Source organism: Camellia sinensis, chromosome 4, assembly GCF_055761805.1.
Source record: "Camellia sinensis isolate YWXY chromosome 4, ASM5576180v1, whole genome shotgun sequence".
NCBI lineage: Eukaryota > Viridiplantae > Streptophyta > Magnoliopsida > Ericales > Theaceae > Camellia > Camellia sinensis.
In genome coordinates this window covers 112128289-112147648 of record NC_138964.1, presented here as the reverse complement: position 1 = coordinate 112147648, position 19360 = coordinate 112128289, and the positions used below count along the sequence as shown (strand labels likewise).

Sequence of the window (19360 nt, the reverse complement as noted above, 5' to 3'; positions counted from 1 at the left end):
GTAGTTAAAAATCTTAGTGTGTCAATTTTCAGAAACCCACAAAAAAAAAAAAAAAAAAAACAAACAAACAAACCGTGGGCAAACAACCCACAACTCCTACCAAACCCACCATCTTTTAGAATCTAGGATAGCCATAAAAATTAGGGAAAGCTTATAAAATTTAGGGAAAGCTTGCTATTAGAAATTGGAGAAAGGGAATGAAATGTTTTTGAGAAAATAAAATAATGGAAAGAATGAGAGGGAGAGAGAGATGTCTTCAACTAGCATTTTATATATATATGCATGCAAGCCTTCCTTGTGCATGCAAGCATTCGGTGAGAAAAAAAAGAAGAAGAGAGAAATCCCTAAAGCAACCAAGCTTAGTGATAGGAGAGGAAGAAGAGTAGGAGATTAAGGAAGCCAAAATTCTCAACCATTTTGTCACCCTATTACTAAGTAAGAAAACCCTCTCAACCCTCTCATTTTTTTTATATAATTGAAAATTTTCAGATTATGTACATTTGATACATTGTCTAAAACTGTGTTGAATCTGCCAGCATGTTTGCCCGAATTTTTAGACAATTTTATACTCAAAATTTCGATATTAATTCTTCTACAAAGTTGTTGATAATTATGTCTAGTTCATCTAGGAATTTTTGCAACAATTTTTGAGCTCTCTACGAATTTATAAAAATTTTTAATCAAAACTGAAGCTGTGTTGAGAATAATCTGTTTGAATCTGCCAACCTGTTACCCGAATTTTTAGAAAATTTTACACTCAAAATTTCGAGATGATTTCTCTACAAAGTTATTGATAATGATATCTAGTTTGTCCAGAAATTTTTGGAAACAATATTTGAGCTCTCTACGAATTTATACAAATGTTTAATCTGAAACTGTGTTGAGAATAATCTGTTTGAATCTGCCAGCATGTTTACCCGAATTTTTAGATAATTTTATACTCAATATTTCGAGATTATTCCTTCTACAAAGTTGTTGATAATGATGTCTAGTTTATCCAGAAATTTTGGAAACAATTTTTGAGCTCTCTACCAATTTATACAAATTTTTAATCTGAAACTGTGTTGAGAATAATCTGTTTGAATCTGCCAGCATGTTTACCCGAATTTTTAGATAATTTTATACTCAAAATTTCGAGATGATTCCTTCTACAAAGTTGTTGATAATGATGTCTAGTTTATCCAGAAATTTTTGGAAACAATTTTTGAGCTTTCTACGAATTTATACAAATTTTTAACTAAATCTGAAACTGTGTGACAGATTTTACCTTGTATTTGAAAATTTATTTAAAATTCTATACTAAGCCAAATCTGGTAATTTCTAACTAAAAGATGAAATTTGAGAAGTCTAGTTTCATGATAAATTTTTAGATTATGGGTTTGATCTATAAATTTAAGCATGGAATTAATATAAGCAAATGTGACAAATCTGTGTCATAAACACCCTTGGAATTTTTAAGAATTATTTATAATTTATTTTGGAAAATGGTTTCTGAAAAATGACCATAACATGTTTATGGATTATTCTGTAGATTGATATGAATTTTAGAGTTGTATAAGTAATGTATTTAAAATTTTACTTGCAAGACATATATTCTGAAATTTTTTTTCTGGACAGGATAAAATCACCACTTTCATATTATACTAGTCTAATTTAGTAAATCAAAAATTTGTGCAGGTGTGCATTTATGGTTTATTTCTTGTATTTAAGTTATTATGTTCATACCATGGTTTTAAGTAATTGTTTACTAAATTTTGTACATTGAGCTATTATTGGGTGACATGCATAATATTTTATGTTGGGAGTTTTTCTTTAGTTGGTATAACGTTATTGGTGATTGAGATTTGAATAATTTGTGTTTAGTATATAAATTAACCAAAAGGATTAATGGTATATAATGAGTTACTGATGAAGGGTTAATACCGGGTATTCAGGGTGAGCCCTGGTTTTGAGAATTCTCACATAAATTGTGTTGCGAAACTCTAAGATGGCACGGAACTTATTTGAAACCTTTTCGGTATTCGGTTTTGGAATAAGGGTGGATGTGCAGGTGGCACACAGGGAGGTTACTTACCCCTGGCAGACCGTTTCCTTGGGGCAGACCACGGATGCCACTACTTGGGTATATAACTCCGGACGTGGGCATCCCTGGTAGTTACGGTTGGTAACACTTAAATATTTGACCAAGGGAGGGTTTCAAATTAACCGTTGCCATGCTTAGTGGTTGGTAAGTTAAATCTCTTTGGTGAGATTTCGAGTGTCACCTAATTTATTAAAATTACTGAAACTATTCTAATGGTTGTAATTTCTGTGTATAATTATGTTGTTATCTCATGTTTAGAATATTATTATTTGTCTCTTAAAAAGAATGGTAGGTTGGTTACGTTTTCTTACTGTGTTGCAAAACTCATGGCATATATTTTGTTGCCCTGGCGTTTCATGCCAGATTATGTTGAAGAAGGGACTGAGGCTGAAATTGGAGCTGCTGCCAATATCGAACCTTGGCTGACTTAGAGTCAAGATTTTGTCAGAATAAAATCCTGCTATCCCTTGTATTAGGATTAAACTATGTTGTGACGTTGTGTGTGAACTTGTAGTTTTATTTTGTCGTTGGACTTTGGCTTTGTAAGAACTTAAAAGTTCCTAACTAGTAGTTAAAATTTTATCTAGCAAGTTATTGTTATTTAAATCTTATGACGTTTCAAAAAAAAAAAATTTGGGGCGTCACAGCTTGGTATCAGAGCCTAAGTTTGAACCTTTGGGCCATGGGTAGTAGTTTATTATTTTTACAATTAAGAAAACCTTAAGTTAATTTGTAATTCTCGGTGACCTAACTAAGTTAGAACCTTTTTATTTGTAGGATGCCAGGGTCATCAGACATTAACTCTAACGAGGAAAATTCGGTGGAAAACAATGACATAGAATCTGACCCAAGTGAAGAAGTGGAGATGCCTATAGAAGACTATGAATCCATAGAATCCGACCCAAGTGAAGAAGTGGAAATGCCTATAGAAGACTATGAATCTGAGCCTGAGCTTGACCCTGAACCTGATCCTGAACTTGAGCCTGAACCCGAGTCTGAAGAAGTTGAAGAAGTTGAAGAAGTTGTACCAATATACAACCCCCTGGAGGTTATTGTGATTGAGTCAAACACTGAGGATGAGTCTATGGAAGGCAATACCGAGGGGAACCCTGGAGATATAGGAGCCACGTTTGAGGGTTGGGATGTGCAAAACGGGTTGCAGATTGGCTCTTTTGTATATGTCAGACTTTATCCCCTCGGACGTTGTGCTTGGAAAAATGAGAGTTAGGTGGGCACCTATATCGGACCTATCCAGATTCTAAGACAAGAGACTCCCTGGGTATATCAACTAGGCCCCTTTTCGGACGGTTTCACCGAAAGAGTGGGCGACCTTTTTGACTTTTGGAGCCTTCAGTATATCATGCCCGACCCAAGCAGAATTGTGAGGAGAGATGGGTCAGTGGACTTCAGAGACTGGAGGACCTATCGGGAGAAGCCGGTGCTGCTGCTAGAGCATCGTGTGTGCGAAACTACTATCTTCGTAAGGGTGCTATGGCGATTCATGGGACTTTTCCAAGCCACATGGGAGCCGGAAGCCCTGGTGTGGAGAGACTTTCCTTGGCTATTTTAAGGGGTCTTAAGGGAATTATATGCTAGGCTAACTGATTGTTTTGTATGCTCACATGTAAAAATTGCCTAGTTTAGAATTGTGAGTGTAGGAGTTAACTCGGATTGTAGGGGCTATCTCTTGCCCGTAGTATGTTATTTAATCTTTTCCTTTGTTCTATTTGTATTTTGCTAATTGTAGCTTATCTAATCTAATTAATGAAGTCTTTTTTTTTTCTTTTTTTTTTTTAACTGTCCTTGCACATAAGCATAATAATAATACTGATAATAAATAAGTGAATAAATCACAAGAAAATCCCATCATGCAGAATGGCTGGACGAACAAGAAATAATAACAACGGTAATGGCGATGGCGTGCCTGATGGCGATGTCGCTCGAATTATACGCGCGATTGCTGATAGGGTAGGCAATATACCACCCCGAAACCAAGATCAAAACAAATCGGAGATGATAGCAAAGTTTGAAAAGCTACGTCCCCACAAATTCCTTGGTGGATCAAACCCCCATGAAGCTGAAGCTTGGTTAAGACAAATTAAGAAGTTGCTAGATACTTCCGACATCCGAAATGAACAAGATAGAGTGACCATGACGGCATTTCAAATGGAAGGGGAAGCAGATCATTGGTGGGAAATGATCAAAAGTACTCGACAAGTAGAGACATTAACTTGGAGACAGTTCGAAGACCCGTTCATGGAAAAGTATTTTCCTAACTCGCTAAAACAAGAAATGATTCAAGAGTTCCTCCAACTGAAACAAGGAAAAATGTCAGTCGCTCAATATGCGAACCGTTTTGAAGCTCTTTCACGGTACGCTTCAGCCATAGTAGCAAATGAAGAAGATAAGGTTAGGCGATTCGAATGGGGCTTGGACACAGACATTAGAGGAAGATTGATCGCAGTACAACTCTCTACCTATGCCCAAATGGTGGATCAAGCTTTAATTGTGGAACGAGAGTTAGCGGATTCCGAACGCATTCGGAATCAGTGATCAAGGAACAACAACCAACCACGCGGAGGAGGCCCAGTCCGCAACACCAGAAACCATCCTGCACCAGCACCTTATGCCGGAGGAATGCAACAGCAACAAAGGCAGAATCGAGGAAACCAGCAAGGAGGAAACTTTGTAAATGAGTGGAAAGGAAGATGTTTCAGATGTGGTCAACAAGGGCATCGTCGAAGTGAGTGTCCTCAAGGTGGGGAGTATTTTATGGATCAGCGAGGGGCACAACAATACAACAAATACCAACCTGGGCAAGGTTCTAAGCCTACTCAAAATACTCAGACCAACAAGGGGCAACCACAAGCCTCTAGGAATGCAGGCCGACCAAGAACACAACCACAAGGAGCTGGAAATGGGAAGAAACCAGGAGAGACTAACCAACAAGCAGTAGGGAGAATGTATGCTCTCCAAGAAGAAGAAGATGTTGATAACCCATCAGTGATTCAAGGTATGTTAATCCTTATGAATTCTTGGGTTAAAGTATTGTTTTATTCTGGAGCTTCGCATTCTTTTATATCCACTGCATGTGTGACAAGTTTGGGTCTAGAGCCAGAGACGCTAGGGATAACTATGAGTGTCGCTTCGCCCTTAGGAGGTCAAACCCGAGTAAATCTAGTATGTAAATCTTGCGAGCTAGAAATCTCCGGTTCACATTTGATCTGTGATCTAAGAGTTATGGATATGTCGAATTTTGACGTCATCCTAGGAATGGACTGGTTGTCAGTTCATCGAGCCATTATTGATTGTTACTGTAAGACAGTGACAGCATCCTCCCTTAACGGCACGAAAGTTCAATTTAAAGGGGATAGACAAGATTCTCTAACTCCAACGTGTCGCAAGTCGCGATGGCATGATCAACTAAACGGATGGTTGGCAAGCCTAATTTTGGAAGACGAAAATCGAGAGGATCCAGGATTACCCCATGTGGTGTGCGAGTACGCTGACGTTTTCCCTGACGAATTACCAGGATTACCTCCAAAACGAGATGTAGATTTCACGATTGAGCTTCAACCCGGGACTTCACCGATTTCAATAGCACCACATCGTATGGCGCCAGCTGAACTTCAAGAATTGAAGGAGCAGTTGCAAGAACTGTTGAGTAAGAAGTTCATCAGACCAAGTACGTCCCCTTGGGGAGCGCCAGCATTATTCGCAAAGAAGAAGGATGGGACCTTAAGATTGTGCATCGATTATCGACAACTAAATCGAGCCACCATTAAAAATCGATATCCCTTACCCAGAATTGATGACTTGTTTGATCAATTAAGAGGTTCAAAATGTTTTTCCAAAATTGACCTTAGGTCGGGATACCACCAACTTTGTGTTAGAGGAGAAGATATACCCAAAACTGCATTTCGAACCCGTTATGGCCACTATGAGTTTGTGGTAATGCCATTTGGTTTGACAAATGCTCCTGGGGTATTCATGAGTTTAATGAACAAAATTTTTACCCCCTATTTAGACCAATTTGTGGTAGTATTCATTGATGATATTTTGATATACTCACGATCGGAGGAAGACCACAAGCAACATCTGAGAACCGTTTTGCAAATTCTAAGAGAAAACCAATTGTATGCTAAAGCTAGCAAATGTGAATTTTGGTTGAAGGAAGTAAAGTTCTTAGGTCATGTTGTGTCTGAATCAGGGATATCAGTGGATCCTGCTAAAGTAGAAGTAGTAATGGGGTGGAAACAATCTAAGAATACGTTTGAGATTCGTAGTTTCTTGGGATTAGCAGGTTATTATAGGAGATTCATTCAGGATTTCTCCAAATTAGCCAAACCAATGACACGCCTAACGCAAAAAGGAGTAAAGTTTGAATGGAACGAAGCGTGTGAGCAGTCATTTCAAGAACTCAAGAAGAGACTGACAAGCGCTCCAATATTAATCATACCCGAACGTGACGTTGGGTACACTGTTTACTGTGATGCCTCTAAAGAAGGGTTAGGTAGTGTGTTAATGCAAAACGGGAAGGTAGTGGCTTACGGATCAAGACAATTGAAGAATCATGAGAAAAATTATCCTACTCACGATCTGGAGTTGGCAGCTGTGGTCTATGCACTTAAGACTTGGTGACATTACCTTTATAGCGAAAAATTTGAGATATTTACCGATCACAAAAGCTTGAAGTACTTGTTCACACAAAGAGATTTGAACATGAGGCAGAGACGCTGGATGGAGTACCTTGAAGATTACCAATTTACCTTGTCTTATCATCCCGGAAAGGCTAATGTTGTAGCAGATGCACTAAGTCGAAAGACAAGGGAGATTGTAGCCAACATATCAATTAAAGAATGGGAAATGGTAAGCACTGTGAATGGGTTTAAGTTACAACCAGAGACTCAGAATGGGAAGGGTAGGTTGTTTACAATAGTTACAACACCCTAACTTCTTACCAAAGTGTTGGAAGCCCAAAGATTTGATCAGGAGACCGACTTCATCAAGGCCCGATTAGTGACCGAGGAATCTTCACCGGATTGGACACTCCATCAAGATGGTAGTTTAAGGTATTTAGGTAGAATTTTTGTGCCAAACATCGAACAATTAAGAGAGGAAGTACTTAAAGAATTTCACCATTCGATTTTTGTGGTTCATCCGGGAGGAAATAAGATGTACCAGGATCTTAAGCGACAGTATTGGTGGAGTGGAATGAAGAAGGATGTTGCTCAATTCGTATCTAAGTGTTTGACGTGTTAGCAAGTGAAGGCAGAACATCAAAAGCCGGCAGGGAAACTCCAACCTTTACCAATACCTAAGTGGAAATGGGAACACATAACAATGGATTTTGTAGCAGGATTACCCCGGTCGCCGCAAGGCCATGATGCCATTTGGGTGGTGGTTGATCGATTAACTAAGACGGCACATTTCCTACCAATAGGACCAGCAGGCACACTCGAATCTTTAAGTCGATTATTTATTCGAGAAATCATTAGATTGCACGGAGTACCAGTCTCAATAGTGTCAGATCGTGATTCTCGTTTTACGTCACAGTTCTGGCGAAGTCTGCAAAAGGCCTTGGGTACAGAGTTGTGTTTTAGTACAGCTTTTCACCCTTAAACTAACGGTCAATCGGAAAGAACAATTCAGACTTTAGAAGACATGCTTCGAGCTTGTGTGATGGACTTTAAAGGTAGTTGGGAGAAATATTTACCACTAGTCGAATTCTCTTACAATAACAGTTTTCAAGCAAGTATTGGTATGGCACCATATGAAGCTTTGTACGGATGGCCTTGCCGATCACCAATATGTTGGACAGAAGTCGGAGAAGCACCTCTTTTAGGGCCAGAATTAGTTCAAGAAACTACCGAGAAGGTGAAACTAATTAGGCAAAGGCTTGAGACCGCTCAGAGTAGGCAGAAAAGCTATGCAGATCAAAGGAGAAGACCTTTAGCATTTAAAGTTGGAGATCATGTGTTTCTGAAAATACAGCCTCGTCGAGGAGTTGTTCGTTTCGGAAAGAAGGGAAAGTTGTCACCTCGCTTCATTGGACCTTTTGAAATTTTGGACAAATTAGGAGAAGTGGCGTACCGTTTGGCTCTACCACCTCAACTGGCTGGAGTACATAATGTTTTCCACGTCTCTATGCTACGGAAATACGAGCCATACCCTTCTCACATCATCAATTGGGAGGAAATTAATCTTAATGAAGACGTGACATTTGAAGAAAAGCCTGTCAAGATTTTAGATCGTCGCGAGAAGAAATTACGAGGCAAAACTATACCATTGGTTCGAGTTCTCTGGAGACATCGTGGGACGGAAGAGTCAACGTGGGAGCGAGAAGATATGATACGTGTCAATTACCCTATTCGAGTCTAAAGGTACGAATTAATTTCGAGGACAAAATTTTCTTTTAGGAGGGTAGATTGTGAAAACCCATCTTTTAATTATTCTTTAAAGAAAATTAATTAATTAATTTTGTCTACAGTCTATCTGAATTATACATTAGTGTAAAAGTTAGTTTTAAATTGACTCAATTCAATCACTAACAAGACATTATTAAGAATAATAATTTTGTGGGTGCTCAATATTTGTTGTTTATAAATTATTTTAATTAGGATTCAATATAATAACTATTCTTACTAAATACCTTAGTTAAAAATCTTAGTGTGTCAATTTTCAGAAACCCACAAAAAAAAAAAAAAAAAAAAATACAAACAAACAAACCGTGGGCAAACAACCCACAACTCCTACCAAACCCACCATCTTTTAGAATCTAGGATAGCCATAAAAATTTGGGAAAGCTTATAAAATTTAGAGAAAGCTTGCTCTTAGAAATTGGAGAAAGGGAATGGAATGTTTTTGAGAAAATAAAATAATGGAAAGAATGAGAGGGAGAGAGAGATGTCTTCAACTAGCATTTTATATATATATGCATGCAAGCCTTCCTTGTGCATGCAAGCATTCGGTGAGAAAAAAAAGAAGAAGAGAGAAATCCCCAAAGCAACCAAGCTTAGTGATAGGAGAGGAAGAAGAGTAGGAGATTAAGGAAGCCAAAATTCTCAACCATTTTGTCACCCTATTACTAAGTAAGAAAACCCTCTCAACCCTCTCATTTTTTTTTATATAATTGAAATTTTTCAGATTATGTACATTTGATACATTGTCTAAAACTATGTTGAATCTGCCAGCATGTTTGCCCGAATTTTTAGACAATTTTATACTCAAAATTTCGATATTAATTCTTCTACAAAGTTGTTGATAATTATGTCTAGTTCATCCAGGAATTTTTGCAATAATTTTTGAGCTCTCTACAAATTTATACAAATTTTTAATCAAAACTGAAGCTGTGTTGAGAATAATCTGTTTGAATCTGCCAACCTGTTACCCGAATTTTTAGAAACTTTTACACTCAAAATTTTGAGATGATTTCTTCTACAAAGTTATTGATAATGATATCTAATTTGTCCAGAAATTTTTGGAAACAATTTTTGAGCTCTCTACGAATTTATACAAATTTTTAATCTGAAACTGTATTGAGAATAATCTGTTTGAATCTGCCAGCATGTTTATCCGAATTTTTAGATAATTTTATACTCAAAATTTCGAGATGATTCCTTCTACAAAGTTGTTGATAATGATGTCTAGTTTATCTAGAAATTTTGGAAACAATTTTTGAGCTCTCTACGAATTTATACAAATTTTTAATCTGAAACTGTATTGAGAATAATCTGTTTGAATCTGCCAGCATGTTTACCCGAATTTTTAGATCCTTCTACAAAGTTGTTGATAATGATGTCTAGTTTATCCAGAAATTTTTGGAAACAATTTTTGAGCTTTCTACGAATTTATACAAATTTTTAACTAAATCTGAAACTGTGTGACAGATTTTACCTTGTATTTGAAAATTTATTTAAAATTCTATACTAAGCCAAATCTGGTAATTTCTAACTAAAAGATGAAATTTGAGAAGTCTAGTTTCATGATAAATTTTTAGATTATGGGTTTGATCTATAAATTTAAGCATGGAATTAATATAAGGAAATGTGACAAATCTGTGTCATAAACACCCTTGGAATTTTTAAGAATTATTTATAATTTATTTTTGGAAAATGCTTTCTGAAAAATGACCATAACATTTTTATGGATTATTCTGTAGATTGATATGAATTTTAGAGTTGTATAAGTAATGTATTTAAAATTTTACTTGCAAGACATATATTCTGAAATTTTTTTTCTGGACAGGATAAAATCACCACTTTCATATTATACTAGTCTAATTTAGTAAATCAAAAATTTGTGCAGGTGTGCATTTATGGTTTATTTCTTGTATTTAAGTTATTATGTTCATACCATGGTTTTAAGTAATTGTTTACTAAATTTTGTACATTGAACTATTATTGGGTGACATGCATAATATTTTATGTTGGGAGTTTTTCTTTAGTTGGTATAACGTTATTGGTGATTGAGATTTGAATAATTTGTGTTTAGTATATAAATTAACCAAAAGGATTAATGGTATATAATGAGTTACTGATGAAGGGTTAATACCGGGTATTCAGGGTGAGCCTTGGTTTTGAGAATTCTCACGTAAATTGTGTTGCGAAACTCTAAGATGGCACGAAACTTATTTGAAACCTTTTCGGTATTCGGTTTTGGAATAAGGGTGGATGTGCAGGTGGCACACAGGGAGGTTACTTACCCCTGGCAGACCGTTTCCTTGGGGCAGACCACGGATGCCACTACTTGGGTATATAACTCCGGACGTGGGCATCCCTGGTAGTTACGGTTGGTAACACTTAAATATTTGACCAAGGGAGGGTTTCAAATTAACCGTTGCCATGCTTAGTGGTTGGTAAGTTAAATCTCTTTGGTGAGATTTCGAGTGTCACCTAATTTATTAAAATTACTGAAACTATTCTAATGGTTGTAATTTCTGTGTATAATTATATTGTTATCTCATGTTTAGAATATTATTATTTGTCTCTTAAAAAGAATGGTAGGTTGGTTACGTTTTCTTACTGTGTTGCAAAACTCATGGCATATATTTTGTTGCCCTAGCGCTTCATGCCAGATTATGTTGAAGAAGGGACTGAGGCTGAAATTGGAGCTGCTGCCAATATCGAACCTTGGCTGGCTTAGAGTCAAGATTTTGTCAGAATAAAATCCTGCTATCCCTTGTATTAGGATTAAACTATGTTGTGACGTTATGTGTGAACTTGTAGTTTTATTTTGTCGTTGGACTTTGGCTTTGTAAGAACTTAAAAGTTCCTAACTAGTAGTTAAAATTTTATCTAGCAAGTTATTGTTATTTAAATCTTATGACATTTCAAAAAAAAAAATTTGGGGCGTCACACCCTTGTAACAACTGCTGCTTCAACACCATCTCTATAACATTGAACATTAGGGCTGATGTCAATTGGAACAACATTGGAAATATTTTTTTGTTGGAACACATCGTTTTCTTCTAGTTGATCCAATGATTCTCCATCACCTACCTCTGGTACATCAAAGACACCCCTATGTTGCACTCATTGAACGACTTGCCAAGGTTGTCCCCATTTGATATCATTTAGGTAAAAGACTTGCTTAGCATGGCTAGGCAAGATGAAAGGGTCGTATTGATACCACCGACTTGTGACTTCAATACTTATGCAATAATCATCGGTTCGCAATGTTCTACTTCGACCTGTGTTTCTTGTGTTGTACCATTGGCACTGGAACAATACAACTTTGTTATGACACATGTACTCTAATTCCCAAACATTGCACAAGTGACCATAAAATTCATGTGTCACTCCCTCATGATTCCATTCTGTAAGCACACCACTATTCTATCTCTTACGGTGATCGTCTACTTCTCTTGTATGGAACCATACGCCATTGATTATGCAACCTGAGTACTCTTTTACTAGCAAATTCGGGCCACTCGCTAATGACCATAAATCATCAATTGCCTCTGGTGACTTTTTTTCTCTTAATATATTTATCTACAATCACATACAACGTACATCAAGAGAGTAAAAAAATTAATAAATGATCGAATCTTATACAAATTTTTAATCATGTCTTAAAATTGAAAATGCCTTACCCGTTCTTTGAACCACTTGGGAAACTCTTATTGTTATATACGAGTTATGTCTTGGTCAGATGGAGTCCGTAATAGATTTTTGTGTATCCTACTCAAAAGAATGTGATTATTATGTATTGCTAACTACATTAACTGTAATAACCCCGACCTCTGATTAATGCGAATCCATATTTAGTTGTGCCTAATTAGTAATTAAGGCGAAATTTTGAATTAAAATGCACGTGTGTGTTGCATTGTTGTGTTTATATCTGTTAGGCGTAGAAAGATCTGTTCACATTTTAGTTTCGATTTGTGAATTGAAAGCCTTATTGGCATTCGAATAAGAAATTGGCTTGATTTATGTGGTAATTAGAATTTATAGAATTTTATGGTAGGTTTAATTAAAATTCGATTCGGAGCGATTAAACTCGATTAAAATAATACAATTTGGTTACTTTTGACCAATTACCACTTAATAGGTCATTTTGAGCCCACTCACCCCTTTTATTCATTGGATCACACTTGAGCCTATTCTAAGGAGAAAAAAAACGTGAGAGCAGGAGAGAATTGAAGAATTGGGGCTTTAAGTTCAAGATTTGAATTCAACAAGAAAGTTTGCTTAGGAAATTAGAGGAGTTGAAGAAGGCTTGGGAGATTGAGCCTCTACACTTAGAATTCAAGGCTTGAGGTAGGAAAAATTCACCCTCTTAATTATGAATTTAAGTTGTTCATACATGAATTCAAGTGAAATGGGCTATAAGATGTGAGAATCAAGCTTAGGGAGTAGGAAAGTAGACCAATCCATGCATGCATGTATGATTCATAGCATTTTGAAGGATGATTTTCAAGAATTTCCTCCTGCATGTATTGATCTCACTCTAATTCTGGAAAAACAATGAGTTTCATGTGATTTAGTAGCAATTGGTCATGTTTTGGAGAGCCTTAGCTCAAAAATGTGCATGTATGTTATGTTCTTGAATTAACTTTGAGTTCCAAGTTGAGTTTTGTCATGCCCCACTTTTATTTACTCGAGGTATTACCAAATTCATTAACTTAATTTAATTTCAGAGATAACATGCGGAAACAAACTCATATATTCAACTCGTAGAAGTGAATAGCAATTCTCTCATTCGTATGCAAAGTAAATACAACATGAACATATTTAAATAAATTGCCCTTGGGCTTACATCATTTAAGATTCAAAAAGAAGGGTGTAACCCTTTTTCATATATGGCATTCCGCCAACGCAAAATAGGCCCCGTGGCCAAAAATAAGGAGATCCAATTCTTGTAGCACATCCTGCTAAACACCTGAAAAAGATTCAACAACGTGGGATGAACATATAGTCCAGTAGGGATCTCAACATGATCCTCAACAATAATGACTTACAGATAGCTATGATCATGAATACCCAATCTCATACTAGAATAGTAATGTGGCAGTTTATACAAAATATACATAAGTATGATATTTTCTCGAAAACAGCCATTTCATTCAACGCTATAAGCGATTCATCTTTCTTTCCTTTTTCATTACCCCTTGTTCATAAACTTTCACAACATTAACACTTCTTAGGAAATAATTTTACTAATCCCACTACTTTGTTCCATTATTCCATACTTACACCAGATGTGCCTTTTTCAAAACATATGTTTAAAATACTCGATTTCCTTCACACTTTCCAAATCCTGAAATGGCATTTTGGTTTGTTCTCAATACATTAATAACCATACATGCATGCCTTTAAATAAAGGGAGATAACAATCGTCAATATGTATAATCGACAAATGAGGCAACTCGGCCGTCCAATATTATAACCATCGCAATCCATAATATACCCAGATACATTGAGATAACAACAATAAAACTCTGCTCTACCGGCTATGTGCACAGTAAGCCAAGGATACAATTCCTACAACAAATGATAAGTCAAGTTCCTCAGACACAAGCTGAAAGGTAACGACATCTAATCCACATTCTCCAGACACAAGCTGGAAGGTAATGGTACCTCTCATTATAAGCACGGTATATGATACAAATCATCTCAATATTACGAATGCTTTCTAGCACTTCATTACATATAATGTTCAATTGACACAGATGTAATGTACACACAACCATTCAATTCAACAATGTCATCCTCCACCGATGACCAAGGACAAAACCTCTAGATGCATGCATTCAGTACATCTATTAAAAGACTCAACTATCGTGAGATCTTAAACCCAACAATGCCACAGGTATGATAATTACAAATTAAATTCCCCCAAAAATGTGTATTCAACACTCATGCTTATTCTCCCATTTTCAAAATCAACATGTTCCATCACTTATTCCAAAAACACTTTTCTTCCCGTTTCACAAAGAAAACAATACTATTCCTTTCATATCCTTTCCGAACCAATTATGCAATTTAATTCATAACATCACACTAGGATTTTTCTCCCTCTTTCTCAATATTGACTAAAAAGGCTCAAATAACAACCACAAACAACAATAACCCCATTAGAGACCCAAAATACATAAGTATTCGCCCAAAGAACAAAACCCCTCTTTTAATTTACCAAATCAAATATAAACTAGGGTTTTCTCTCCTTTCAACAATAACATGCTAATTAACATTCCAATTAGCCTAAAGAACTATCAATGATGACAAACCCATTTCTAAACAACCAATCCTAGATTCACCCTCATGATCTTCAAACAAACCCAACATGGATATGATTTTCATGCAATACAAAACTACTACATGTCTATCTATACACGAAGCATTGTAAAAGAACAAGGAGAATCCCTACCTCAAATTCGGAGCTCAAATGGAGAAGAAGACCAAAACCAAAGTGCTCTAAACTCCAAACTTTTTGGATCAAAACGAAGCCCTCGACGATTAACACACTTTTTACAAAGGCCGAAGGATAGGAGAACACTCTAACTAGACCAATCCCTAGAGAGAAGGTATTTTCTAGAGAGAGGAGCTCTCAAAATCAGTTTTTAAAAAGTAAGAGAGAGAGTGTGAGTGTAAAAAGTGATTCAAAAATACCTAGCTGCCAACTGATATACAAAATTCCCGCTTGAGCGGAGAATAGAACGCTCGAGCGTAAAGCAAAAAAATCTGGACACGCTCGAGCGCAAGAAGGCCCACTCGAGCATCAAGACACAAGAATAAAATACATCCGCTCGAGCGCGAAAAACTAGTACGCTCGAGCGTAGATTTTCATCTCCCAGAACTTTACAGAAAAAGAACTACCCACTCGAGCGCCAAAAGGCCCACTCGAGCGTAAGAAAATCCGCTCGAGCGTAGACAACACACCTGTAGAAGTTTTGCAGGGACACGAAATACTGGGAGTGTGTAAACCCCGCTCGAGCGCAATAAGTCCCGCTCGAGCGGACAACCAAAAACCAAACTCCGCTCGAGCGCAAAAATACCCGCTCGAGCATACCACCAAAAATCTGGGCAACAAGGAATGGGACTAAAGCTCAACCAACCTGTTCGAAACATGCCCAACACATCCTAAAACTCAAACACAAGGAATTAAAGGATGACAACAAGACATACAACCACCAACTCCACGGAACCAAAGTTCGGAATACAACAAGTACAGAAAGGGAAAACCGGGATCGCTATAAGTTTTGTACAATTGGTTTGCTTTTGGGCCATGATTTCTTGAAATGATGCTTTAAACATGTTGTTTCATGAGTTATTAAGTGTTTTTCAAAGTTTGGGCCCAGGAAATAAAGTTTGGTACATTTAGGGTTGAATTTGAGCATGGTGGTCAAATCTGGGAATTCCAGATTTTTTATCCACGCTCGAGCGAGGGACTCTACGGTCGAGCGTTCACCCTGAGTACATGCACTCCGCTCGAGCATCGAGAGTTACACTCGAGCGTGAAATGCGTATACCCAAAAGTTTGTGTGTTTTACAGTCTGCTCGAGCGAGGGAATCCACGCTCGAGCGAGACTCTGAGTCTCACGCTCGAGCGTAGGTTGAGCGCCCGTCGAGTGTGAAAATCATGCATCCAGCACTTTTCATAAGTTTATAGTCCGCTCGAGCGAGAAGAGTCACGCTCGAGCGGGGTTTCATTGTCTGCATGTCCGCTCGAGCGAGGTAAGCCATGCTCGAGCATAGACCTTAATTTCAGCAAATTTTGAGAAATGTTTTCCAATGCATTCTTGCATCCTCATTCCATCCTAGGCATTCCTAGGCCATGTTTAAGGCTTCATATTGAGGATTAAAGGTTAGAAGCGCACTAAGAACCAATGACGTAAGTTTTGTACAATTAGAACGTGTGTTTCAAGTGTATATCTGTTATGTGTTATGCAGGTCACGTGTCGCGTACTGTTTGACCAATCTGCTCCGCCTGTCTGTCTCAAGGCCAACTGTGGGTAATAACTTAGTAAAGTTATGTTCAACCATATTTATTTTCTATGTGACAAAATGAGATCTGTTTTCTGAATTGATATGTTCTGTACAATGAATGATTGTCCAATTTCTGCTATGTATTCGTGACATCCTTAGCATCATGTGATATCTGTTGGCTGTTACCTGGTATCGGAGGTTCCTTTATGGAACTTAAATCTGTCAGCACTCTGTTACCCGTACCGGAGGCCCTGTCATGGGGGCTCAGCGTATCTCTGCTCTGTTACCCAGATCCGGAGGTTCCTTTATGGAACTGGTCATTCGTGACCCTCGCGTGTCTGCATCTGTTCTGTATTTGCCCTGTTACTGCTAATGGATGTATCACGTAAACTTAAGCATACCTTATGATTTCTGTATATGATCTGGACAAATTATGAATTTGACACAAATCTGAATTATGGTTTCTGAATTTGTACGGACTCATTCATTGAAACCCTTTTACTCCGTTATTATTCACTAGGCTTTCGCTTACAGCTTATATTATATATGTAGGTGAGCCGGCGCGTGACCAGGGCCAGAGTTGACAGCTTTCGTTTCTGTTTTTTTGTCAACCAACCATTGTGCCTCCTGAGGAGGTTCCGATTGAAGTCCAGTTTTATGGCTGTTTTTGTACTTATGTTGGTCCCTGTCTGTTTTGTAAAGTCAGATCTTAGGAATTACACTCTTGTAAATGTTTTGTAAATATGGTATCTTGGATCGGCATGCTTATATATATATATAAGTTTTGAAATCTACTGCCTCATGTACATTACCACAACTCATTGGACCTTGTCTATTTTGTATTATTGCTTCCGCAGCCCCTTATTATATGTTTATCTGTTCAGAGGCCTTTGGTAATCCACAAATTACTGTCCGATTACGATGCCTAACCTACAGGGGCGGGTTTGGATCGTGACATTAACAAAGCTATGAATACACGTATTTAAATGAAAAACATACTCTAGATACTTCTCTATCTCAGGGCTATTGTTTAACAAGAACCAATGAGTCATATCACGATATTCTTGTGACATATCAGCATCTCTTGTGATGGGGCTAATAGGACGGGCAGCATCTGTGAATACAGTCAACCCTTTGCGACGTTTGCCACGATCTTGATTTCGTTCGGGTCAATTATGCACTGTTTCGATTCCATCAACATATTTTGAACAAAAAGTAATGCACTCTTTGACAATGTAAGCCTCTACGATTGAACCTTTTGGTCGAGCTTGGTTTGTAACAAACTTTTTTAAAGCTCCAAGAAACCTTGAAAAGAGAATTAGTTAAGAGCAAGGTTACATCTGCAACATATAATTACAAACCTTTCAATTTAACAATTACCTTTCGATCCGGTACATCCATCGATATTGCACCGGTCCTCCAAGAATAGCCTCGCACGACAAGTGAATGGCCAAATGAACCATCACATCAAAGAAGGCCGGAGGAAAGATCTTTTCAAGCTTGCATAATATGTGTACTATACGTTCCTCTAATTTCTCAAGTTCATTACGACGTAGTGTCTTTGAGCACAAATCCTAAAAAAAGCTACCTAACTCAAATAGTGTTTTACTATTCTCTTTGTCTACGTAACCAAGCATCCCAATTAGAAGAATTCATTGTATGAGTACATGGCAGTCATGACTTTTCAAGCCTATTAATTTACCATTTCTAGCATTCACTGATCTTGATATGTTTGCAGCATAGCCATTCGGATACTTCACTGATTTCAAGAATTCAAAGAAACCCTTCCTCTCGTTAGGGGTCAATGAAAAGATTGCCCTAGGCTTGACATAAGTTCCATCGAGACGAGGTGTTAACCACAGCTCTTTCCTTATACCCATATCTTTCAAGTCCATCCGTGCTTTGTCGGTGTCCTTGTTCTTCCCATCAATGCCTAACATAGTTCCAAAGGTATTTTCACTAAAATTCTTCTCAACATGCATGACATCAATATTGTGTCGAAGCTTCCGTTTCTTCCAGTATGATAACTCAAACAAGATGCTTACCTTTAGCCAATTTGGTGTCTGACGGAGTCTTTTCTTGTGTCTTGGATGCTTCCCATATGTGACACTTGTCACTTTGTCCAATTGCTCTAATATCTTTTCCACTGGTAACTTTAAAGATCTCTTTTGTTTCTCATGCTTACCATTGTAAGCCTTACTCTTTTGCCTTTTGGGGTGGTTCTGAGGCAAGTAGAATTGATGGTTAGTGTATGCAGTTTTACCTTTCAAGAATTGAAAATATGTTCATCATTTCAAGTGTAGCAAGAATAATGACCCTTTGTTCTCCACCCAAATAGTCACCAAATGCAAGCCAATCATGTATAGTCCACATCAAAGTTGCACGCATCTGGAAAGACTCACTAGTTAAGGCATCATAAGATAATGCACCATTTTTCCACAACTCATTCAACTTATCCACCAGAGGTCTCATGTAGGCATCAATATTGATCCCTGGTTATGATTCTTCAGGAATAAGTAATGACATCATAAGAAAGGGATTTTCAAAACCAACCAAGGTGGCAAGTTATAAGGAATGAGTACTACAGGCCACAAACTATATGAGTTGCTAATGTTCCCGAAAGGATTGAACCCATCAACAGCCAACCTTAGCCTCACATTTCGAGGCTCTAGGGCAAACTCAGGATGTTGCACATCAAATTCCTTTCATTTATCACTATCAGCAGGATGTTTCAATACTCCGTTATCTACACGTTTGTCCTTGTGCCATCTCATGTCCTCAACAGTCTTCCTTGACATGTACAATCTTTTCAACCTTGGTGTCAATGGAAAGTACAACAACACCTTAT

The 19360-nt window shown here is 37.4% G+C and overlaps 2 protein-coding genes across 2 annotated transcripts; both read left to right on the top strand.

Annotated features, from left to right (window-relative positions):
- Positions 1–3958: 3958 nt before the first annotated feature.
- LOC114290350 (uncharacterized) lies at positions 3959–4636 on the top strand. Its single transcript, XM_028234230.2, has one exon. The coding sequence runs from the start codon at positions 3959–3961 to the stop codon at positions 4634–4636; it is 678 nt and encodes a 225-aa protein (XP_028090031.2).
- Positions 4637–4720: 84 nt separating this feature from the next.
- Positions 4721–6724, top strand: LOC145823976 (uncharacterized). Its single transcript, XM_082923555.1, has 3 exons — positions 4721–5768; positions 6111–6325; positions 6410–6724. Exons 1-3 carry the CDS (start codon positions 4721–4723, stop codon positions 6722–6724), a joined length of 1578 nt encoding a protein of 525 aa, XP_082779681.1.
- Positions 6725–19360: the final 12636 nt, after the last annotated feature.